The following is a 26,850-nucleotide window of genomic DNA, read 5'->3' on the forward strand; positions in this document are numbered from 1 at the left end:
TAAAATTTTAAATATCCCTTTTAAAAGGAGATAAGTTTGGATTGGCCAAAGAAATTGTGAAAATAAATCGATATCTGGGAAGGAAGTAAAATCGCAATGATTCTAGGTTTAGGGTACGAGAGCTGGATACAGTTTGAAGATTGTACACACTACCTTCTTTAGCACTTTCATGGCAAAGATCTTTCCGGTATACGCTCCTGATACTTTTCTTACTTGGAAAACCTGCAAACGAGAAAAATGTTTCATACTTTACTTTTGAAAAGCACATCTAATCCAGAACAAAATGCCAAAGTATCAAATCAATTCCCATTATGTAGACTCCTCATTTCAGCAGACATGAGAGACAGCAAGTATGTGGGAGAGAAAAGGGCTACTTCTTATTTTCAAGTACTTTTATCTCAATGAAGTATTTTAAAAAAAATCTAGCTGGAAACATTTGAGCTGAAATTACTTCAGATCTCCAAACTCACCAGAATGCAGCCCAACTGATGTTGGTGCACAGCTCTAGGCGACCCAGATATTTTTTGATTTACTTTATTCGTTCATTCATGAGATGTGGGTGTCACGGGCAAGGCCAGCATTTACGGTCCATCCCTAACTTTCCAAGTATTAGAGCCTGTTTGAATCAATGCAGCCTCATGTGGTGAAGACATTCACACAGCGCTATTAGTAAAGAATTCCAAGATTTTGACCCAATGATGATGAAGGAACAGTGATATACGCCCAAGCCAAGATGTGGTATGACTTGGAAGTGAACTGGGAGGTAGTGATGTTCCCTTGTGCCTGCGGTCCTTGTCTTTCCAGGTGGTAAAGTTCACAGGTTTGGAAGATGATGTCCGAGAAATTTTGTCAGTTGCTGCAGTGAATCTTGTAGATAATACACAATGCAGCCATGCTGTTAGTGGTGGAGGGAATGCACGTTTAAGGTGATGGATGGGGCACTGATTAAGTGGGTTCATTTATCTTGGGTGGTGTTGATCCTGATGGTTGTTTGAGCTGCACTAAGCCAGGCAAATGCAGAGTATTCTGTCACACCCCTGAAATGTAGATGGTGTTTGGGAAGAGTCAGTCACTGCAGAGTGCCCAACCTCCGAACAGCTCTTACAGCCACAGTATTTATGTGGTTGATCTGGTTAAGTTTCTGGTGAATCGTAACCCACAGGATAGGGATGAACTGCTCAGTGGCAGAAGGGTTAAGAACCAGAAGACACCAATTTAAGGTGACTGCAAAAGAACCAGAGAGCAAAACTTTGTTATGCAGCAAGTGGTGAGGACCTGGAATGGCTAACAGTGTGTGATGAACGCATATTCAATTGTGACTTTCAAAAAGGAATTTGATAATTATCTGAACAGGAATAAACTGTAGGGCTACAGGGAAGAGGACGACGAGTGGGATCTATTGAATAGCTCTTACAGCTGGCATAGACATGACAGGGAAAATGACTTCCTCTGTACTGGTTATCATTCTATGATTCTGCACTGATGGTGTGTGTTCCAATAACTGTAATACTATTGGATGTAAAGTGGATGTGGTTAGACTCTCGCCTGCTGCAGATGGTTATGGCCTGATACTTGGGTGCCACAAACCTTTTTAAATTCTTTCATGGGTTGTGGGCACCATTGGCAAGGACAACGTTTGATGCCCACCACCCCTATTTGTCATTGAACTGAATGTCATGCTTGGCCATTTCAGAGGGCAGTTAGGAGTCAACCATATTTTTGCGGGTCTGGAGTCACATGTAGGCTAGACCAAGGACAGCAGATTTCCTTCTCTGAAGGACATTAGTGAACCAGATGGGTTTTTAAGAGCATTCCAGAGATGTGCAGGTTAAGTTGATTGGCCATGCTAAATTGCCCCTTAGTATCCCAAGATGTATGTTACAGGAATTAGCAGAGTAAATAAATGCAATTACGGGGATAGGGTCTGGGTAAGATGCTCTGTCGGAGAGTCGGTGCAAAACTGATGGGCCAAATGGTCTTCTGCACTGCACGTATGTGTAAACAATCGATGATAATTTAATTACTAATATTACTGAGTTGAGCTTTCAATTCTGGATTGTTTTATTAAACTATCCAAGGCTGCTCAGGGAGACAAGAGATGAAATTGCTGGGCCTCTGACGCAAATCTTTGTCTCGTCACTGGACACAGGTGAGGTCCCAGAGGATTGGAGGATAGCTAATGTGGTCCCGTTATTTAAGAAGGGTAGGAAGGATAACCCGGGAAATTATAGGCCGGTGAACTTGACGTCCGTGGTAGGGAAGTTGTTGGAGAGGATTCTTAGAGATAGGATGTATGCGCATTTAGAAAGGAATAAACTCATTAACGATAGTCAGCATGGTTTTGAGAGAGGGCGGTCACGCCTCACTAACCTGGTGGAGTTTTTTGAAGAAGTGACTAGAATGGTTGACGAGGGAAGGGCCATGGATGTCGTCTATATGGACTTTAGTAAGGCGTTTGATAAAGTCCCTCATGGTAGCTTGGTGCAAAAGGTTGGATCTCATGGGATAAAGGGGGAGGTGGTTAGATGGTTGGAGAACTGGCTTGGTCATAGAAGACAGAGGGTGGTAGTGGAAGGGTCTTTTTCCGGCTGAATGCCTGTGACTCGTGGTGTTCCGCAGGGCTCTGTATTGGGACCTCTGCTGTTTGTGATTTATATAAACGATCTGGAAGGTGTAACCACGATCAGTAAGTTCGCGGACGACACGAAAATGGCTGGACTTGCAGATAGTGAGGAACATTGTCAGAGGCTACAGAAGGATATAGATAGGCTGGAAATTTGGGCAAAGAAATGGCAGATGGAGTTCAATCCAGATAAATGCGAAGTGATGCATTTTGGTAGAACTAACGTACGGGGGAGCTATACGATAAATGGCAGAACCATAAAGGGTGTAGATACGCAGAGGGACCTGGGTGTGCAAGTCCAGATTCTTGAAGGTGACGTCACAGGTGGAGAAGGTAGTGAATAAGGCATATGGCATGCTTGCCTTTATAGGACGGGGCATAGAGTATAAAAGTTGGGGTCTGATGTTGCAGTTGTATAGAACGTTGGTTCGGCCACATTTGGAATACTGCGCCCAGTTCTGGTCACCACACTACCAGAAGGACGTGGAGGCTTTAGAGAGAGTACAGAGGAGGTTTACCAGGATGCCTGGTATGGAAGGGCTTAGTTATGAGGAGAGATTGGGTAAACTGGGGTTGTTCTCACTGGAAAGACGGAGGATGAGGGGAGACTTAATAGAGGTGTATAAAATTATGAAAGGCATAGATAGGGTGAACGGTGGGAAGCTTTTTCCCAGGTCGGTGGTGACGTTCACGAGGGGTCATAGGTTCAAAGGGGAGGAGGGGAGCAAGAGAGAGGGGGGGGAGCAAGAGAGAGGGGGGGGAGCAAGAGAGAGAGAGAGAGAGAGGGGGAAGAGAGAGAGAGAAGGTTTTTAACACGGATATCAGAAGGACGTATTTTACGCAGAGGGTGGTGGGGGCCTGGAATGCGCTGCCGGGCAAGGTGGTGGAGGCGGACAGACTGGGAACATTTAAGACTTATCTAGATAGCCACATGAACGGAGTGGGAATGGAGGGATACAAAAGAATGGTCTAGTTTGGACCAGGGAGCGGAGCGGGCTTGGAGGGCCGAAGGGCCTGTTCCTGTGCTGTATTGTTCTTAAACTGGATTTGAATTGCACCAGATGTCATGGTGGGACATTTTCACTTTATGCAAGTATGATTCCAGTCAGTGGAAAGTTTTCCTCTCAATTCCTATTGACTTAATTTTACTAGGGCTTCTTAGTGTCACTCAGTCAAAGGTTGGTTGATGACACTCTCCCCATATCTCGAGTTTAACTCCTCTGTTTAGATCAAAGTTTTAATGAGACCAGGAGCCATGTGGTCCAGGCAGAAAACAAAATGAACATCGGCGAGCAGGTTAAGTGCCACTTGATAGCACTGCCGATGACACCTCCCATCACTTTGTTGATGATTGACAGCAGACTGATGACAGGCTATCAAGCCTGAAAACCTCTGCCCTGGCAAAGTGGTTTTGCACACTCACCTGGTGCTGAAGTTGCATGCTCAGATGTTTCCTGCTTATCAACTGGCACCGCAAAATTATCTGTGCTTGGCCCCAAGGTCCTCTCTGACCAGATCTGCAACTGATGCAAGGGTAACACAGCTCTTAACAAGTTTGAACACAATAATGGCTCCATGCAGAATATATGTTCCTGATTCCTGGTTAGTCTTGAATAAATCCGTTTCAGCTGGGCTGCTGGAATGGTTACAGTGGCCCTAGGCTGGGGGAATGGAGGGAAAATAGCCAGTGCTCTGGATCCTGATCACTATCCGCAACTTGCTGGGAAACATATGAATTCACAGCAAGTGAAGAGGGGAATGAATTCAGCTACAATGTTCCTCAAAGAGATAAAAGTTCAATACACTCAATGATACACCCACTTCCTCAAAGTATAATCCACTGTTTCCCCAATTGTTCAGACATAGGTTAATAGGTACACAATTTGTCTAACCTCATTAAAAATGAAGACTTCAAATATAAATCTCTGTAGATAAGTTTTATGTTTGACTATTTCAAAGAGTAATTAATTCACAAAATGTTAATATTTCATACCTGAAATTAAATCTAGGCTTTAATCTTTGCAGCACAAAGAACAGAGGTGCATTTACTTTTCTGACAACAGGGTCCATATATTGCATTTGTTCAGAATGCGTCCAGCAGCAATAAAACACCAAAATGAAAATCCAAACCATTTATTAGTTTAGATGGTGCACTTCCCATCCTCAAACATGCCTGGCTGTCTAAATTGACTAGACATCCCTCATGTGCAAGCTTAGATGAGAGCTTGCAAGCCGTTCAACTCAAAAGCACACCCTCATCCACCATCTCTGTATTTCATAGAATTCCTACAGTGCAGGAAGTGACCATTTGGCCCATCAAGTCTGCACCAACAATAATCCCACACAGACCCTATCCCCGTAACCCTATGGATTTATCTTGGTAGTCCCCCTGACAATAAGGAATAATTCAGTATAGCCAATCAACCTAACCTGCACATCTTTGCAGTGTGGGAGGAGGACGTGCAAATTCCACACAGTCACTCAAGACCGGAATTGAACCCGGGTCCCTGGCGCTGTGAGGCAGCAGTGCTAACCACCATGCTGCCATGCAAAATATACATCAGTGATTAGGAGGAGGCACCCTGCTGATTTCACCCATGCCCCTTTCCAGCATCAGATCAGAAACTATCAACTATAGTCACCACACACGCAACCTCCCCCTCCAAATCCCTTGTTCAAAACTGCACCCCCTCCCCCACCGTTCAAAACTGGGGGCCTCCCTCTTACAAGGCTCAGTGCCGCACTGCACATTTGTTCAATAAGCCACTAAGGAAGCTCTCAATGCTTTTTCCTTCACCAAAATACAGTACAATCATTATCACAAAAATGTTACTTTAAAAAACTGTTTTTCTAAGCTCTTCCAATTAAAATAAAACCATGCTGGAGTTCACAATTCGACTTTGTATTTTAGCCAACACTGCGACACCATGTAATGATTCAAGACTAATAATCAAGGTCAGTGGAAACTCTGCATTTTGAGCTTTCTACAGCTTCCACTGAAATCTACAGTATCAGAATTTTGGAGTCCTAGCTAATTATATCTCAGTCTGCAGCATTAGAAATTCACCTGGCAAATTTAAAAGGATGAAGAAAGGGCATTTGCAGTTGCCACATCGTCCTTTCTTCTCTGCAGTGGGAACTCAAATCCAGCCCAGATTGTTACAAAAGAAAAGACTCCTCTCTGTTTGATATTGGACAAAATTAGTCAAGCTCAGGTTGTACGCAAGTCTGCAGCAGAGAAATCACTTGTGACACAAACTGAGACACTCCGAGTAAAGGGCTCTGAAGAACATATTTTCCAGTTTTGATGGGTCCATGGAAATTCAACTGTGAAACACAACTGCACAACAAAACTGTAGGCATGTATCATGGATCCAATTACTTACTACCCCAATGACAACCCTCTCCCCTGCTCTCAGGGTAAAACCATAGATAAACAAGGGAGCATGACGAATGAAAACCACTCACCTCTAGAAAACCAAACCACAGACTTGTTGAATCTGATCTGCCGGGTGGGAATAAAATTAATAGATCAAAAGAACCAATATGCTTTCTATACATATATGGTTCATGGATGAAGGAATTCTTTTAGCCTCCGATTATGCAGAATTCACGTGATCACTGGAAATAATACTCCTAGCTCTGAATCTAAATATATGACAACTCTGATTTAATCTTCCATATCACTTTCTAGAGCAAAACAAACTTCAGATGCTGTGACCATGATAGTTCTTTAATCTAAAATGTGGCAAGGGAGAGGAAGAGAACGAGAGAAAAAGGACAAATGAGTTCAAAGCTAAATAGAGGAAAGATGATGGATTAAACTGCAAGACAGTAAGGATCAGGGAATACTGTCCAGCATCAGTAACAGGGAGAAATACCAGCTTAGTTCAATCAGCAAGGCACAAAATTGAGTTTAAACTTTTTGAAAAAATTGATGCAACACTTACCTTCCCATAACCACCTTTTCCCAATACACGAAGGAGCTCAAAGCATTCCGGCCGGATCTTTTCTGGACCTCGATTCACATTATTTTCAGAGATTTCAAATTTTTCACAGTGCTCCATATCCCTGCAAACCAGGAGAAAATATCCTTTGTAACTAAAATGGCAATGTTCCTAATAAAGAATAACTCAGAAGTAAAGCAGCTTTACGATCTTGCAAGAGGAGGCAAATAAATAGGAGAAAAAAAAAGAGTACTTCCAACGTAAAAGTAATTTTAAATTTAATTTCCCTTGAATTTGACCATCCTTTTCAATTTCCCCTCTCTTTCAGTTAATTATTGCTGTACAATTTCTCTGGGGTCATCAGCTCCTTGGTACCTCAAGCAAATTCTTATGTGAGCTTTGTGAATGTTGGCAGTTTAATCCAGCTGAGCCCAACCTGCCGGTATACAATGTCAACATAATGCGATTTTTATCAGGAGCCAACAAAACAAGTAGTAAGAATTCTTGTTGCTCCCCCATTCCCTGGTCCTGAGGCCAACTGTTGCCACACATTAGGTTTACTATCCATTGGGGAGATTAGTGCACAAAGCTGCATTGCCTAATAAATTACACTGCCCATTTTCTATGCACCCCATTTTATAAAATATTTTAAAAATAAAAAGCTTACAGTTCAAAGGGAACGCCATGCTCCATGCAGTCACTGTATTGTACCTGGAAAACAATATTGATTCATTAGTATAATTAATACAGTAGTACAACATGGCTATTGCATTCCCCTCCCAAATCCTGAGCTTGGACCCTTTCACTGACCTCCTTAATGAGATAGTCAAGAGGAGATATTATACAGGTATTCAAAATGAGGTGTCTGTTCAGGACACACAAGGAGAAACCATTTGAACTAGAGAACATTCATGCAAGGGCAGCAGCAAATGCACTAACAGTGACGAGGAACACTTTCCCTCCCATTCTGTGATTTCCAAAAGGTTCAGATTATTCTTATAGGTTAACTGTATCTAAGTTAATTCTCAACAAACCCAGGAAATGATTGAACTCAGTACAATTTATATGCTAGTTTTAATTCAATATGCTTTGCCCTTCAGAAGGCAGAATCGTGTTATACTAGAATTTAACTGCCAAGCAACTACAATAAGTTAAACTTAGCTAATATCTTATGTAAGAAATAGTAAACAACTGTTACAATAAATTACAAGTAATGATCTTATATCTACTTAGTGAAGAAAACCACCCAATCCTTTTGAAAGGCTATGGATTTATGCGTTCAATATAAAATATCTTCAAAGAAAGGCCAAAGGCTGAGGGGAATCAAACAACTCAATTAAATTCAAATAAAAGCTGATGGCCAAATGCGTATATGAACAAATTCCACATATTGTTCCTACTAGGCACAACCCTTTGCCATGTCAAAAGCAAACAACTTTAACATAGAAAAAACATCACCTGCAGGTGAGGAAATAACCAAAGGAAGACATAGGCTTGGTCAAGTGGTTATTCCAAAGAGGTTAATAAAGGAGGAAGAGGTGATGGGAATTTAAGCAGAATGTGCTGCCTAGGTAACTGCAAGCACACAGCCAACAATGATAGAGTGGGGGCTGATGAGCAAGGTGCATCAGAGAAGAGTTTGGGTAGAGCTGGAATTTGGGATAAGTATCTTTACAATTTGAGGTGGATACAGGCAACGTCATGGAGATATTTAAAGACAAGAGTGTCAGGGGAATGGGAAGCAATGCAGGGCAGCAAGGACAGCAGTGATGTAGACAAACAACTTGGTACCGGATCATGTATAAGCTGTAGAAGTTTGGATGAACTGATATTTAGAGGGTGCAGCTGATCACAATGCTTCACTAGAATTCCCCTAAACATTCTCTCATCCTCTTCTGGTATTTGTTCATGCTGGGATGCAACTCAAGAGACAATCAATGTTCCTGTACTTCAATGAAGTGACTATTCTTCCTGCACCAGTTTAGTGAGTACAGGGTAGCCTATTCCATATCCAAGTCTAATACCTCAAAATCTGGTTTTCATATAGTTGAGACACGCATTATGTATAGCTAAGCAGTTATTGCTATAATAAAAAATTCACACTGTGTATTGAACAGTTATGTACATTCATGGAAATGATTAGTGCCTTAGTTACAGCCCCAACCATATACAGTTCTGCAGCAATAGCGGCAAATGTTTTAACAGCGAGAGCACTAAATCAGGGTCTCATAAGAATTCTTTCCTCTTTGTGCCATTAATTACGAAGTAACAAGCCTATTAATTATTTTGCAGCTAACTGATTTTCAATCATCCCACAGCCCATAAATTTCTGATTTTATGAACAATAATTTACAATATCGAACAAGCTAAATCTACATGACTACCTAGAAATACACAAATTCAAACAGATAGAGACAAGAGACATCACCCAAAAACTATGTAAAAAGCTGGAGCACTATTTTGCTCTTCCGATAACTGCCATTTTTCCTCATCACAGGATTATTCCTTCCCACAAAGTATTAATTGGGACCATTCTTAGTTTGAGGAGGATACTTAAACTGCTTTTGGTTCACTAACAGCCCTGTAGAAGTTAAGATTTTTCTACCCATTCATTTTTGGCTCAGTCCAGCTGGTTGTGTAGGAGATTTTCCAATTGAGGCCTTACCTCCAGTTACCTTCCACCAAAAGGTGGAACCTTTTCATCCAAGTTGATGTATCAGGATATTTATAATTTTTATTGCCACCTCCATGCACTATTCTCCATGATTTGTCTAAAATGGGCCCCTCACAATATTCTGGCAATACTTCCGAAGATTTGTGCTCCAAATCTTGCTGCAACCCTAGCCAAGCTGTTCCAGTACAGCTACAACACTGGCATCTATCCCGGCAATGTGAAAAATCACCCAAGCATATTCTGTACTCAAATAAACAGGACAAATCCAACCTGGCCAATTACTATCCCAACTCCTCTCAATCCTCTGTAAAGTGATGGAAGAACTCATCAACTGGGCTGTCAAGCAACACCTGCTTAACAATAACCTGCTCACTGACACTGAGTTTAGGTTTCACCAGGGCCACTCAGCTCCTGACCCCATTACACCTTGGTTCAAACACAGACAAAACAGCTGAACTCCAGAGACAAGGTCAGAGGGACTATTTTTGACATCAAGCCAGGATTTGGCCAAGCCTGGTATCAAGCCCCAGTAAACCTGGAGTCAATGGGAATCAGGGTGGGAACCCCTCTGCTGATTGGAATCATACCTAGCACAAAGGAAGATGGTGTGATTGTTTGTTTTAATTCATTTATGGGATGCACGCATCGCCGGCTAGACCATCATTTATTGCCCATCCCTAGTTGCTCTTGAGAAGATGGTGGTGAGCTGCCTTTTTGAACCACTGCATAGGTACACCAGCAGTGCTACTAGGGAGGGAGTTCCAGGATTTTGACCCAGCGACAATGAAGGAATGGCGATATATTTCCAAGTCTGGATGGTTGAGTGACTTGGAGGGGAACTTCCAGGTGCTGATGTTCCCAGGTATCTGCTGCTCTTGTCCTTCTAGATGGTAGTGGTCGTGGGTTTGGAAGGTGCTGCCTCAGGAACCTTATGCTGTTTGGCATGCAAGTAGTCCTGTTTTGTGGCTCTGCTGGAGGTCAATCATCTTGCTTCCAGCACATCACTGCAGGAGTTCCTCAGGCTAGTGTCCTAGATCCAACCATCTTCCTTACATCAATGGTATTAGCATTGCTGAATCTCCCGCGTGCGCGCCGGCGGGGGGGGGGGGGGGGGGGGGGGAGAAGAGTGTTGCCATTGACCAGAAACTGAACTGGACTAGCCATATAAATACTGTGGCTACAAGAGCAGGTTAGAGGCGAGGAATCCTGTGACAAGTAACTCACCTCCAGACTACCCAAATCCTGTTCACTATCTACAAATCACAAGTCAGGAGTGCGATGGAATACTCTCCCCTAGTCTCCAATAACACTCAAGAAGCTCAAGATCATCCAAGACAAAAGAGCTCACTTGCTTGATATCCCATCCACAAACATTCACTTCCTCTACCATTGACGCACAGTAACAACAGTGTGTACCTAGACTCCTCGGACAGCACCTTCCAAACCCACAACCACTACCATCTAGAAGAGCAGCAGGTGGATGGGAACACCACCTCCAAGCCCCACCTACAAGCCCCTCTCCAAGCCACACACCATCCTGACTGGGAAATAAATCACCATCCCTTCACTGTCGCTGGGCCAAAATCCTGCAACTCCCTCCCTAACAGCACCATAGGTGCACATACACCACATGGACTGCAGCGGTTCAAGAAAGCAGCCCATCACCACCTTCTCAAGGGCAATTAGGGACAGGCAATAAATGCTGGCCTGGCCAGCAACACCTTCATTCCATGAATGATTTTTAAAAAAAATCTTTGTGTATTGCTGTCTTGTTTAAAAAAACACAAGCAGCAAACAGTACGGGAAAAAATTATTTCAATAATATGTTAGTCAAATATATAAACATACATGTACAAGATAGGATTTGCTGATGTTACCTATGGATGTCAACTGCATGATGATACTGCCAGGATTTTTCTGGCATCTCACTGTTGAGTCTAGCTCCAAGATTAGTTGACGGTGCTTGTTTGCACTGTTATCGCTCTCAGGTCACAAGATTTATGATAGCTGATTAATTTAAATTCCACTTTGCATGGATTTCTGGGACTTTTGCCATTGTTATATGGATTGCACACACCCTTTTAAGATTTTCCAAAAGTCTGTGGCCTGTCACAGGAAATGACACAACTGAGTGGCAAAGAGTTTTTCTTCCCGAGTGCCACCTAAAGGTAGAACAAACAGAGCAGGCATTTAAAGTTCTCCCTCTCTAATGCCATTCCTTGAAGGTGCCCTCTGTGACTTCATAATTGGACACCATTTTGTGTGTGAATCTAAACAGATAGTTAAACATCAGCCAGAACCCTTGCTTTGTCCATTGACCCCTGAATGAATGGCAGATAATTACAGATGGGTTGTCAAGTGTCAGTTGTGGCTCAGTTGGTAGAACACTCGCTCCGGATTCAGAATGTTGCACGTTCAAGACACTCTAGGACTTTAGCACAAAAATCCAGGTTGACACTCCATTACAGTCCAATGAGTCACCATACCAAAGCCTTCTCTGCCCTCTTAGATGAACATAAGCAACCTTATCAGTTAATCAACATCTCCAAAAGGATAATCTGGAGCTAATTAGTCGTCCCAATTCCTATGTTAGAATAGTGACTACACGCCAAGTGCGCTTCAGCATAAATACACCGTGTTTGTGAAAGTCAATACAGAAAGTCCACTACGACTCTCACCAATTTTCATAGATGCACCATAGAAAACATTCGCTCCAGTTGTATCACACCTTGGTATGGCTCCTACTCTGACCAAGACCATAAGAAACTACAAAGGGTTGTGAATGTAGCCCAGTCCATCACGCAAACCAGCCTCTCATCCACTGACTCCATCCACACTTTCCACTGCCTCGGGAAAGCATAATCAAGGACTCCACTCAACCCGGATATGCTTTCTTCCACCTTCTTCCGTCAGGAAAAAGATACAAAAGTCTGAAAACGCATACTGACAGACTCAAGAATAGCTTCTTCCTTGCTGTCATCAGACTTTTGAATGGTCTTATCATATATTAAGCAGATCCTTCCCTTCAACCTACCTGTAACAGCAATACGATATTCTGCACCCTATCCTTTTCCATTTCCCCTATGTACTTCATGAATGGTATGTTTTGCCTGCCTGCATAGCGCGCAAGAAACAATACTTTGCTGTATCCTACCTGGTACATGTGACAATAAATCAAATCAATATATAAATAAAACGTAAGCATGTCTGACTTTCTTTTGTTAAGACTCACTGCCTTTGCACATCACCTTGAGGCGCAAAGCACTTTGTCCCTCTTCAGTGTTCAATGCACTCAACCACACCACTTGTGGCATAACCACAAGGTTTATTGTTTTTGTTTTCTTTTACTCAAATTATACAGATGATAATGTGAGGGGAAAAAGCAGCAAGTTTGTAGATGACACCAAGATTTGTAGGGTGGTTAATAGTGAAGGTTGTAGGTTACAGGAAGATTTGGATGGATTGGTCAGATGGGCAGAGCAGTGGCAAATGATATTTAACCCTGATAAGTGAGAGATGATGCACTTTGGAAGTAACAAGACAAAATAATATTTAATGAATGACAGGACACTAGGAAGCTCAGAGGAACAGATGGCTCATGGGGTACTTATTCACAGATCCCTGAAGGCTGCAGAGCAGGCGAATAGGTTAGTAAAGAAGGCATACACGACACTTGCTTTTATCAGTCGTGGCATAGAGTACAAGAGCAAGGAGATAATGTTGGAGCTGTACATAACGTTGGTTAGGCCACAGTTGAAATACCGTGTGCAGCTCTGGTCATCTCACTATAGGAAGGATGTGATTGCACTTGAGGGGGTACAGAAGAGATTCACCATGATGTTGCCTGGGATGGAGCATTTGAGCTATAAGGAGGGACTGGATAGGCTTGGATTGTTTTCTTTAAAGAGAAGGTTGAGGGAGAACATGATTGAGATGTATAGGATTAGGAGGGGTATGGACAGGGTGAATAGGAAGCAGCTGTTCCCCTTGGTTGAAGGATCAATCACGAGGAGGCATAGTTTTAGAGTAAGGGGAGGAGATTCGTGAAAAACATTTTGCATTCAGAGGGGGTGGGAATCTGGAGTGCACTGCCTGAGAAGCTGGAAATGTTACAACCTTCAAAAAGTATTTGGATGAGCACTTGAAACATCATAACATACAAGGATGTAGAAGTGCAGGAAAATGGGGCTAGTGTAACTTTAGTGGTAGCTATTGTCAATGCAGACTCGATGGGCCTTTTGTGGTGTACAGCTCTACAATTCTGACTACTTCACAGCCCCTTTTCAGTGATACAGGTCTCACCTGATTCAATTCCTATCTGCTGCAGCACGCAACAGCTTCTTGACAGTTAGTCACAATGTTCCATTCTCTTCTTTTCTTCACCTTTATGTTGCTGCTCAGTATCTTCAATATACGTGTTAATATTTACCTTTAATACACTATCAACTATGATTCTGCAACTGGCGTTGTGCTGTACATCTGTCAATGTCATGCTGAGTCAGGACTTCTTGCAGTTCAATGTTGGTAGGTTTGATGTCCCAGAACAGGTACAGCACGGCTAGAATTTCCGCTCTGTAGCTTCTACCTCCTATTCTGTAATCTTTTTTGACCACTTGCTCAGATTTAACAACTTCAGTGTCCCATTTAAACCTAACTGAACTTCAATCTTCCAACTGGTCCGTCATAACTCTCTACACCCACTTCCACCAAGTACTCAATGCCAACCGGCCCTTACTGTAACAAAACATCCATCACCTCAAGCCAACTTTACTATTTCCAAGCTCCACCTTAGAGAAACTCCCTCATCCAGAACTCCACTTACTTACCTTTCATCTTACATTAATCTCACTCATTTATCAACCATATTCTTACTGGTCCGCATTGGCCCCTTATAATTCTGATCCACTAATTCACTTTCCTTCTACTCTACCATCTGTGGCAGAGTTTTCAGCTATCTTGTTCCTCCATACAGGAATTCTCTCCCTAAACTCTTCCATTTTAATCTCTGACCACATTCAAATACCCCCAAATCCTTACTTGTGACACCCACTTGTAAAATAATATAGAAGGAAATTTGTCTTCATTAAAGGAGCTACACAACCGCAACCAGGCTAACTGCCCAAGTTTCAGTTTGATAACTATAAAAAGAGGCTTAATAGGTCAAAATGCCCAAACAAAGATCTGACAGAGTATTAACAGAATGAAGAAGTGACATACACCAATGCTGGTTTTAAGGAATATATAGTTTCTTTCTAAATATAAATTTAACATGCTTTCAGCTTTAAGCTTATCTCATATTTGCAACTAGGAAACTCAATGACAAGGGTCACTGATTAAACAATGATTGAGCAACTTATATTCCATTATTACATGTGATTCTAGGAATTTTACCAATGTTTTCAGAATTGCAATCCTAAATCCTGTCTCTTACTCTGAAAATAAAGACATTGAGCGTGAGCCAAAACCAGCTCAGACTGCAGTAATTTTCAGTGTCTACCCCATGCTCACACGGAGGTAAATTCTTCCTGATAGATCACCAGAGCACACAGCTTAAGGCTCTGTAGGAGTCTATAACTTTGCTGCACAAATGTCAACCTGTACTAAGAAACTAACAATAATCCTTTACAATTTAAAACAGTATTTAGGCAGGTCAGGGACTTTGTCCCAAGTTTCCAACCTCCTTCTATATTAGCAATCTAACAAGATCAAAGTAATAAAAACAAGTTCCTTTGTTCTTACAACAATGTTAAATTTATTTGATTAAAGTAATCAAAAATAAACATACCCTTAGCTACAATGTGACAGCTACTTTAATGTTGCTACCATGTCTAACTTTCACTTCATAGAATAGAATCATGGAATCCCTACAGTGCAGAAGGAAACCATTTGGCCCATTGAGTCTGCACTGACGCTGACCGAGTTTCTGGCCCAGGCCCTCTCCCCCATCCCACGTCTGTAACCCCACAGGTTTACCATGGTTAATCCATCTAACCTATATCTTTGGACACTAAGTGGCAATTTAGCACAGCCAATCCACCTAACCTGCATATTTTTGGCCTTCCCTTCACCTTCCCTTTTCTCTTAGTGAATAAACGTGCTTTAAAAAGGTTTTGGTTAATATCACAATTTCTCAACCTATGCACTGATTCTCAAGGAAATCCAACACTCACCCAACTCTAGTCTAACCCTTTACTACAAGCTTATGACCGTGTCCTTCTTCCTGACATTTTTCCCTCCAACTTAATGGAGGCAAATCAGAATCATACTCCTGCATCCGCTCTAGCCTCAACTTCAACTTCCCTGGCTACCACCTCAGGTTAGGTCCAAGCACTTCTGCAGTAATAATCGACCTTGAGCCGAGTTGCTTACTTTTTCAATCTTTCCAAGCAACACGTCACTGCAATTTTCCTCTGCTCCTCCGGTAATTCTTTTACTTTTCATCACCTGATCTCTCTACTCCATCATTGGTAGCTGTTCCTTCAATCTTTTTGAATTTCCATCCCCAAATTTCCTCCCCCCACCACCTTAAGTCTCAAAAGCCCCATTAAGAACTTTTTCCTTCAACCAAGCTCATGGGTCCCTTTCCCTCCCATACATTTTCAAACCTCCCTGATGTGTCACATTTGTTTCCTAACATCATACAAACAGTTTTACAACATCTTTCCATGCAAGAGGAGAACTACAAAAATACACGCCGTTGAATTGACCCAGTACTGCAATTGGAGGGCTATCATTGGCCTGGTACTCTTGGTAAGTCATCATAAAAATACCGCATCAGAAAAATACATAGATTGGCTTAGGTGATGATAAAATTGGAATTTCATTTCATAGAATCCCTACAGTGCAGAAAGAGGCCATTTGGCCCATCAAGTCTGCACCGACCACAATCCCACCCAGGCCCTACCCCCTTATCTCTACATATTTATGCGCTAATCCCTCTAACCTACGCATCTCAGGACACTATGGGGCAATTTTACCATGGCCAATCAACCTAACCTGCACATCTTTGGACTCGTAATGCCATCAACATTTAATCTCTAAGCTCATGTGATGAATTGCCACTTGGGAGGTGAGGTGCGAGCACCAGTGAAAATGATTTTCCAATAATAATTAGCACCTTGTGATGGGAAGGATAACTATACAAAACGTACTGATGCATGCCACCACACACCCCATCCCCACACACATACCATTCAGCAAATGGTTGAACCATACGAAGACAAGCAATGACGAGACGGAGTACAGGAAAGAGATAGAGAATCTGGTGAACTGGTGCGATGACAATAATCTCTCCCTCAATGTCAACAAAATGAAGGAGATAGTCAACGACTTCAGGAAATGTCATGGAGAACATGCCCATCTACATCAACAGGGATGAGATGGAAATGGTCGAAGGCTTCAAGTTTCTAGGCGTCCAGATCACTAACAACCTGTCCTGGTCCTTCCAAGCCAACGCTATAGTTAAGAAAGCCCACCATGCTTTTACTTTCTCAAAAGGCTAAGAAAATTTGTCATTTCTGCTCTGACTGTCACTGTATACTTATACACGTGACAATAATAAATCAAATCAAAATGAAAATAGGGTTACAGGTTTAGTCCCAAGCCATTCTCAGCAAAGATGACTGTCTGAGTGTTACAAATGGTCTCATGATCCTTGTTAAAAGGAGGAAAAAGTTGCATTGAGATTTGCAGTTCAAAGGCTACAATTGGCCTTGACATCCCCAGGCAGGAAAAAATAAATCAACAGTGGTAACTCCATGTTAAGAGGCAGAGCTTGACAATTGTGTCCCAGAATTTGAATATTTTATGAATACTACCAAGGTCACAAATGTATTTCTATTAAGGAGGTACCAAAAGGCAAATGGCACCAATTAATCCCTGTTTGGGTACAGTTCCAATAACTCTGGCAAAGGAGGGACGAGAAAACTGACTACAAATACTTGACGTGAAAAACATCAGCATTACCACAATTATTAGAAACTACAAGGGGTAACACTTTAAGTCACTGATTCAATATTTTCACAGTTAACCTACGTTAATTAAGCTTATTTATTAATGTCTCAAGTAGGTTTACATTAACAATGCAATGAAGCTATTGTGAAAATCCCCTAGTCGCCACTCTCCAGCGCCTGTTAGGGTACACTGAGGGAGAATTTAGTGTGGCCAATGGACTTAACCAGCACACGTTTGGGTCTGTGGGAAGAAACCAGAGCACCCGGAGGAAACCCACGCAGACACGGGAAGAACATGCAGACTCCGCACAGACAGTGACCTAAGCCTGGAATCAAACCCAGGTCTGTGCCACCCAGCATTAAGCATTTAATGAAAGGATGCATAATGCAACATTCCCCATACTTTGAATGCTAAAGAGGTTTATACAACAGGTTTAAACAAAATCACAATAATTTTGCTTCTTGCATCATGGCCTTTATATATAGGCTGCAAACTATGTCCAATGATGTGTAGCATCTTTGGGGTAAGAACAATTTATCTCACAAATAACTTCAACAGTTCAGGGAAAATTAACCACACATTGGGTGAGCTATGCTTTTGTTTATATTGGATGCTGCCTAGAGATGGGAGACGGTGGAGTTAATCACATTTGACACCTGAACCATTCCAAAGATCATTCACCTCTCTACAATTTTGCAGTTCATTTATGATAAATAGGGAAGCAGTCTTTTGTTTTGAACACTGAAGTTGACAATATGCACAAAGTATCATATTCCATGGTTTATCACAATCTTTATTTATATTCAAAACTCAAGACTTCCTTGGGTGACTCACTTCAGCTCTTTCCTCCAGCCTTCATTTTCCTGGTTTCAGATGTGGTGCAGTATTCACTTCAATGTTTTGCAAAGTTCTAACTTGCATAAGGGAAGTCCAGACATGTGGACAATATTGATGGGCTTAAGAACAAGAACAATACAGCACAGGAACAGGCCCTTCGGCCCTCCAAGCCCGTGCCGCTCCCTGGTCCAAACTAGACCATTCTTTTGTATCCCTCCATTACCACTCCGTTCATATGGCTATCTAGATAAGTCTTAAACGTTCCCAGTGTGTCCGCCTCCACCACCTTGCCTGGCAGCACATTCCAGGCCCCCATCACCCTCTGTGTAAATATGTCCTTCTGATATCTGTGTTAAACCTCCTCCCCTTCACCTTGAACCTATGACCCCTCGTGAACTCCACCAGGTTAGTGAGGCATGACCTGGCAATTAATGCTTTTTGAGAGAGAAGTGACAGAGGTGCAGTAATAAGGTAGGCAGTTTGGGTTAAGATCCATTAAAGGACATACTTGTTGAACCTAAACTATAATCACATTCTAATTGCCCAAGAGCAAAATACGACATCTGGAAATCTGAAATAAAAATAGAATACATTGGAAATGCTCAACAGGTCTGGCAGCATCCGTCAAGAGGCCCAAAAGATTAACTTTCTCTCACCATAGATGCAACCAAACCCAAGTATTTCCAGTATTTTCTATTTTTTAAATTTCTAATTGTCCAGGTTGCCACTGAGAGGTAGATGTAACACAAGACACTTACTGAAAACAGTTTCAATAGAAGGCTTGCTTGATAAAGCATCCTGCCAAGTATTTGACGAGAATGTCCTGGCAAGAGATAATACTCTCCAGCATCTATACATCTCCCTCATAAAAGCACTAAGAAATTATCCAACACATCAATGCGCAAGAGTTAGCCACAAATCATTTCAAAACTTCAAACACTTATCTAACCCACTGTACAATGCAGTATCTAAATCCCAAATCAGTATTTCCTACTGACTATAGTCATTGAGAGGCTACACTTTTAGCAGTTTTCTTCCCCGCCATTTTGAAGATGAGATTCTGCACGCCTAAACAATTGAAAGCAATTTACTGTGCTTTGCAGCAGACTGAATTTTGCTAACAAGCCGTTTATAATGCAAAGTCACCATGTACTATGATCTTGCACATCAGTATTTTTCTAACACTTAAAGAAAACCATCCAATAAAGTGTGCGCAGGCAGTCTAAAAGTAGATGTGGCTCAATAGTTTGATATAAATGTACCTGATTTAGCTTGTAGTATAACTCCTCTGCAAGAAAAAAATAATTTTCAGGCAGCTTCCTATGGAATGTACCAACAAAGGAAGCAAACAAGAGTCCTATACCCAACATTACCTATAATCGGAACAGCCACTTGCATTAACAAATGTCCCACAGAATTGTTGCAGTGCAGGAGGATGCCATTTGATCTCTGGTGTCTACACTGGCTCTCCGACTGAGAAATTCACACAGTGCGAATCGACCATCTTTTCCTCGTAACCCTGTATATTCTTCCTTTTCAAATAACTATCTAATTCCCTTTTGAATACTTTGAAGTAGCATCCAACACTTCAGGCGGAGCATTTCAGACCCTAATCACCTTAAAGCCTTGTTCTCGATCCTTTCACAAGTGGGAACAGTTTTTCCCCAATTATACTTGTCCAAGCCCTTCATGATTTTGAATACCCCCATCAGATCTCCCCTCAGCCCTTTTTTCTCCAAGAGAAAACAGTCCTAACTTCTCCATTTCATCTTCATAACTGAGGTTCCTCATCATTGGGACCATTCTCATGAATCTCAGGATAATTTTCATGCGTTTCTCTTGTGTTTTGCCACATCATCACAATTCTGACCAGTTAACTTATTCTGTGAAGGATCACAGGTGTGAATCACTTCCAAGCACTACCACATCGTACCAGAGATTCGAATGCATTCCATCACCAAACTGCTCTGAACAAACTATGGGGAGGTGGTGGCACAGTGACACTGCCACTGGACTAGTAATTCAAAAACCCAGAGTCATGCTCTGGGGACCCAGGTTCATATTCACCATAGCAAATGGTGAAATTTCAATTCAATATAATGGTGACCGTGAAAACCCATCTGCTTCACCAGTGTCCTTTAAGGAAGGAAATCTGCCATCCTTACCTGGTCTGGCCTACATGAACTCTAGCATCACAGCAATGTGATGAATTCTTTTAAAAATGCCCTTTGAAATGGCCTGGAAAGAGACTCAATTCAAGGAAAATTAGGAACGTACAATAAACTTCCTCCCAGATCTCTCCTCCATTATCTAGTTCAAAGAGCTGCCTTTGCTTTGCTCCATTTTTACTTATCCAATTGAAACCAGAACATCTCCAGCAATCTCTTCCTTTCCCAACCCCAAACTGTTACCTACAGAGACCCCCCCCACCCAACAATTTGTCCCCTGCTATACTGATCTACAGACTTGTCCCCTTGGACACAATGTCTGTAGGCAGGTGTTCAGCTTTCACAGGTACATCAACAACACCTAGCTTTACTTCTCCACCACCTTTCTAAAGCACTGTTGTCTGCTTGTCCAATATCAAGGCTTGCATAAGCCGCAATTTCCTCCAATTAAACATCAAGACCCAAAGTCCCTGCGGGTCCCATCAGTTGACCTCTCCAATATTGTTTGCCTCCATCCAATTGTTATTAATTCTGTTGTGACCAGATTCTAATGCTTTCATAGTTGGAGTTCAATACTCTACCCTCTGCAAACTTCTCCTCAATCAAAGCTCCCTGCTCACATACAACCGCATCAATTGTTAGACCTCAGTCACAGTAATGTGCCCAATTCTGGGCATCACACTTTAACGGTCCAATATCCTCAGACAGGGTGCAGAAAAGATTTACAAATTGGATACCAGGGATAAGGGATTCAGTTACATGGATATACTATAGAAGCTTAACTTATTTTCCTTAGTGTAAGGAAGATCAGGTTATTAAAAAGATTTTTGATTGAGTAAATAAAGAGAAAATACTTTCACTGGCAGGGCATTGACAACTAGAGGACCCCGATACAAGACAAAAGAACCAGAGGGGAAATGAGATTTTTCTTCTGGAATGTGTTGCCTGAGTGACAGCAGATTGAATAGTATCTATCAAAAGGGATTTGATATAAACTTGCAAAAATTTGGAAAGATCAAGGGTATGGGTGCAAATAGCTCTTTTAAAAGAGTGTGCAGGGGTACATTGAGTTGAAAGGCTTCCGTCTGCACTGTATTATTCTATCGTTCTAAGTACCACTCACTCTTAACCTTGCTGGACTACAATAGCTCCCGGTCCCCAAAAGCTCCAATTTAAAATGTTCATCCTTGCATTTAAATAGTGTTGAGGCCTTGCTCTTCACTACAGAATCTACAATCCTTTCCTCGGAATTCTCCATTCCTCTACTCTGGCATTCTATGCATGGCCCTCTTCTCTTTTGTTCCATGCCTATACACATCTAGGCTCCACACTTAAATTCCCTCCCAAACCCAAAAGTTTTCCGAGGAACTCTTCTTTGATAAAGCTACTGATTAATCCTTCCCATCTACCACTTTAGATACGCACTCTTCCACCAACAGAGCATGGCTATGAGAATACTATGGGATGTACTACATCATCGCGCCGAAATGGCTTTGACAATATCTCCCAAGTCTACAACATCTTGTCGCCTAGAACAAGGGCAGCAGGTACATAGGAACACATTACTCCCAGGTGCTAACCATGCCACCCTGACTTGGAAATACATTGCACTTCCTTCATCATTGTTCCAAAATCTTGGAACTCCTATAGAGTACCACACAGGATGCAGCTGTCCAAGAAGGCAGCTCATCGCAGCTTAAGGATAATTAGAGATAAACAATAAATGCCGCACTTGCCATTCTCTTCCATGAATGGACAAATGAAAACAAATCTCCTCCTTTGCCTTAACATCTGATTACACCTCTGGTGAAATGCCTTGGGACAGAGAGTTCCCTAGGTGAGAACGGATGACACAAAGGAATAAGATGTTCCATTTTTGATTCGTGGATTTTGCTCCGGTGTAGGGAAGAGAGGTCACCTTCAGCATCACTGACATCAACAAGTAGTTTAAAGTATGCAACACAATGCATTTCTTCTTGACAGCAATCTGGACTTGTTATAGAGGCATGCGAAGGATGCAATTCCTTCAGTAGACAAAATAACAATTTTAAAGCTAATTGCCAAATCTGGAGTACCATATATAAATTTCCTTGATGCCAAAAAAACTCCATTAACCTGCACTGGCCCTTTTGCTGTAATTTGATGGAAGTTGAAATAATTTATTGCAATAATGTCGCTGAGCTGAGAACAGGGTCACTCTCACAAATAATGATAAGAATTAAGATTGTGTCTAGAGAACTGCACAAATCTGTACCTTCAGAAGAGGATGCAAGATAACATACCATAACTTCAGTCAACATGGCATCTTTAAAGATTAAAACTTTCAGGTGTCTCTAGCACATGGATAGCACCAATGCACAGTGGTTAGCACTGCTGCCTCAACAGTGCCAGGGACCCAGGTTCGATTCCAGCTTGGGTCATTGTCTGTGCAGAGTCTGCATGTTCTCCCCGTGTCTGCGTAAGTTTCCTCCGGGTGCTCCGATTTCCTCCCAGAGTCCGAAAGACGTGGTTAGGTGCCTTGACCATGCTAAATTCTCCCTTAATGTTCCCGAACAGACACTGGAGTGTGGTGACGAGGGAATTTTTGACAGTGACTTCATTGCAGTGTCAATGTAAGCCTACTTGTGACACTAATTAACTTTAAAGCATGTTGTAAAATATCCACAGTTGTTCCACAGAAAGTGACTTATTACATTTCAGCATACAATCCCATTACAAATAAGTTTTGGGTGGTCAAAAACTAACTTAGCTACAAAATGTCATGTGGACAAGAACAGCGAAGAGCCTGAATTTCAAATGCTGGCCCTCAATCAAATTTCACTGCCAAATCAAAATCTAGCTTGAGAAGATTTCACAATAGCATCTTTGCATGGAAACAATCCGAAAATGAGAAGTAAAATTCCTAAGACTAAGTGAAACTGAATTATCTTATTCAGTCACTAAACCAGTGGCTTCTTGTACCATGTGAGCAAAAGAGTCGCAGGCAGAGTTGTTTTAAATCATGAAAGGGCGGCACGGTAGCACAGTGGTTAGCACTGCTGCTTCACAGCTCCACGGTCCCGGGTTCGATTCCCGGCTCGGGTCACTGTCTGTGTGGAGTTTGCACATTCTCCTCGTGTCTGCGTGGGTTTCCTCCGGGTGCTCCGGTTTCCTCCCACAGTCCAAAGATGTGCGGGTTAGGTTGATTGGCCAGGTTAAAAATTGCCCCTTAGAGTCCTGGGATGCGTAGGTTAGAGGGATTAGCGGGTAAATATGTGGGGTGGGATTGTGGTCGGTGCAGACTCGATGGGCCAAAGGGCCTCCTTCTGCACTGTAGGGTTTCTATGATTCTGCCTTCAGTGTCTTCTGGCAAAATCCAATGACTACAACTTTGCCAAGATTGCATTATAACGAACCACCAGAAGGTGTGCAAGAACAGTCAAGGGCAATGGACTGTTCATTTATTTCTCCTTCGAAAGCATTTCTGCGCTGTACCAATTCTGTGATTTGGCACCCATTCAGTACCCTGAAACAGTGCAACTGAGATTAAGAACTCACCTTACAAGGGGTCATAGGCACTCTTCACGTCTATCAAAGCATAAATAGCAAACTTTGTGGCTATTTTACAGCATTATTCACACACAGTATATTGTGATCGTATCGGAAGGCATAGGAAAGAAGATTCACGAGAATGGTTCTGAGGACGAGAGATTTCAGTCATATGGATAGATTGGCAAAGCTGGGGCTGCTCTCCTTAGAGAAGGCAGAGGTGTTCAAAATCATGAGGAGCCTGGACAGAAGATTTGAAGAAACTGCTCCCATTGCAGAAGGGTTGAGAACATGAGGACACTGATTTGAGGAGAAGGGCAAAAGAACCAGAGGCAACATGAACGCAATCATTTTTATGTTGTGAGTGGTTAAGATCTGAAATGCACTGCCCGAGTTGTGGCGGAGGAAGATTCAAACGTGGCTTTCAAAAAAGAATCTGATAATTATCTGAAGGGCAAGGCTACTGCTACCAGCAAAAGGCTGGAGAACGAGACTAGCCAGATTGTCCTTACAGAGAGACAACATGCACATGAAAGGCCGAATGGCTTCCTATGATTTTATAATCATATCAGCACAGTGGCACAGTGGTTAGCACTGCTGCCTAATAGCGCCAGGGACCTGGGTTCGGTTCCTGGCTTGGGTCATCGTCTGTGTGGAGTTTGCAGGTTCTCCCTGTGTCTGCGTGGGTTTTCTCTGGGTGCTCCGGTTTCCTCCCATAGTCTGAAAGAAGTTCTGGTTAGGTGCATTGACCCAAACAGGCGCCGGAGTGTGGCGACTAGGGGAATTTCACAGTAACTTTATTGCAGCGTTAATGTAAGCCTTACTTGTGACTAATAAATAAACTTTTTTTAAAAGTCACACTGGAGTCACCTGGGTGCTCATCTTCCTCCAACCTAAACTCCACATCATATGACAAGTCAGTAAACACGAGCATTACAAATGTTATCAACCAGATGAAACTTACAATGGAGTTGGGAGATTTGGCACAAAAACTGACTCAATTATCCTGTTGAGGCAGCTAACAACTTGAGCTCAAGAAGGCAGTGGATATACTTTCAAGGCACTATTCAAAATTAACCTTTGCACTTCACACAAAGTACATTTCTATTACCCAGTCCGTGCAGTTCCAGCACGTTTTAAATCTTAATACAGGCATAAAACAACGTGTTTCAGTTATTAACGTATGCGTAGCTGGCAACATTCTGCAAGCTGGCAAGTTCGTTGGTGGTGGACTGCGGTGTAATTTTAAACTCGAGTCTAAATATTCAGTGGAGCGAGGGCTGATATCAACCCCTGTTGGCAGATTTCTCTCCTCCCCCCCCCCCCCCCCCCAAAGATAGCTTTTCTCCTGGCCTGAGCCAAAGGGGACTCCCAGTCTCAGGCCTCCCGGCAGGTGCAGCCTGCCACATTGCGACTACAGGAAGATGGGATAAGTATGGGGGGGGGGTTTCCTTAAAGAAAATACAGCAAGGATTGTGAGGCGTGGGTGAGGAACTGCATAGAAAAGGGCAAGAAGCTCATGAATAATTAAAACTTTTCCGGACGAACCTGGACAGCTGTTGGATGGGCTGGAAGGAGGCACACGTGAATTTATCCTCTCACTGCAGATTTTAGCCCATGTTATATGTGTAGTGTTCTGGCATTTGACAAGGTGCAGTCTCTGCTGGTTGCAGCCGCCTGCACCTGTCTCTCGCGCTCTGGGCTGGGTCGCCTCCTCCCTCCTCGAGCTCCAGGAGCTGCCACACACACACAGCGCGAGGCCCGGCGGTTGCGCCCGCCGCGAGCTGCGGGGCGTTCACTCCCCACCTGCCAGGCGGCCGGGGGAGGCACCGAGTGGACCAGGCTGCCGCTCCCGCTGTAACGGGGTAGGCCCACCAACAGCACCCCTCACACACCCTTTCGCCGGGCCACTTAACCAAGGGCCGGGAGGAAGTCGCCTCAGCTCGGCTTCATTCCCCTCCCTCCCTGGCCTATTCCGACAGGCCTCGCCTTCACCTCAGGCGACACCCACCCACCCAGTTCTTCCCTTCTCTTTCTCTAACTCCGCCGCCGCCGCGCCAAATTTTTTTTCTCTCTTTACTCCCTCTGGCTCCTCGTCCGAGACGCCTTCTTCCTGCAGGTACTCGGAGTCCAGGTCGATGTCGAACACCCCAGCCATGTCTCTCGCCGCTCCGTGCGTTGCTCTCTCTGGCTTCCCCCCGGCTTCGCTCCTCATGGGTTCCAATCGCCCACCATCACTGCCACTGCTGCCGACGCCCGCCCCGCGCGCGCGTGCGTGGCCTGGCCACGGGGGCGCGCCCCCGCCCGCCGGCTCCATTTCCTCCGCCCTGTTCGGCGCGCAATGCGTGCGCGACGTACTGTTGGCGGGAGGGGGAGGAGCAGGAAGAGGCCGTGAGCATGCGCACTCTCAACCACTCCACTTGGTGCAGAAGCCTTCAGAGCCGATAGGGGGCTCAAAGGAGCAATTCAACCCAATTTATTTGACTTATCATAGACTCCCTACAGTGCAAAAGGAGGCCATTCAGCCCATCGAGTCTGCACCCACTACAATCCCACCCAGGCCCTATCCCCATAACCCCACTTATCTACCCTACAAATCCCCCTGACACTAAGGGGCAATTTAGCAGGGCCAGTCCACCTAACCAGCACATCTTTGGACTGTGGGAGGAAACTGGAGCACCCGGAGGAGACACAGGGAGAACGTGCAAACTCCACGCAGGCAGTGACCCGAGGCCGGAATTGAACCCGGGTCCCTGACGCTGTGAGGCAGCAATGCTAACCACTGTGCCACCGTGCTGCCCAAATTGCTTTATTATTGTCACATGTATTGGGATCCAGTGAAAAGTTTTGTTTCTTGTGTGCTATACTGACAAAGATATGGAGATGCCGGTGTTAGACTGGGGTGGGGGCAGGAAGAAGTCTCACAACGCTGTGTTAAAGGTCCAACAGGTTTATTTTGAATCATGAGCTTTCGGAGTGCTGCTCCTTCATCAGGTGACTCACATGATGCAGGCGCAGCGCTCCAAAAGCTCGTGATTCCAAATAAACCCGTTGGACTTTAACATGATGTTGTGAGATTTCTTACTATACAGACAAAAGCATAACATTCATAGAGAAGGA

The 26,850-nt window shown here is 43.2% G+C and overlaps 1 protein-coding gene across 1 annotated transcript in view; it reads right to left on the bottom strand.

Moving 5' to 3' along the window:
• Positions 1 to 26,031, bottom strand: part of LOC144501204 (ribosomal protein S6 kinase beta-1-like) — a 70,556-nt gene extending 44,525 nt beyond the window's left edge. Inside the window, exons 1-4 of the mRNA XM_078224645.1 lie at positions 25,811 to 26,031; positions 7,238 to 7,281; positions 6,574 to 6,694; positions 154 to 222 (exon numbers count right to left, since the gene is read on the bottom strand). Of these exons, the coding sequence (XP_078080771.1) occupies positions 154 to 222; positions 6,574 to 6,694; positions 7,238 to 7,281; positions 25,811 to 25,945 (369 nt within the window). The 5' untranslated portion in view covers positions 25,946 to 26,031. The remainder of the gene's footprint in view (positions 1 to 153; positions 223 to 6,573; positions 6,695 to 7,237; positions 7,282 to 25,810) is intronic.
• Positions 26,032 to 26,850: the final 819 nt, after the last annotated feature.

The sequence above is a fragment of the Mustelus asterias genome, chromosome 12 (assembly GCF_964213995.1).
Source record: "Mustelus asterias chromosome 12, sMusAst1.hap1.1, whole genome shotgun sequence".
Taxonomy (NCBI): domain Eukaryota; kingdom Metazoa; phylum Chordata; class Chondrichthyes; order Carcharhiniformes; family Triakidae; genus Mustelus; species Mustelus asterias.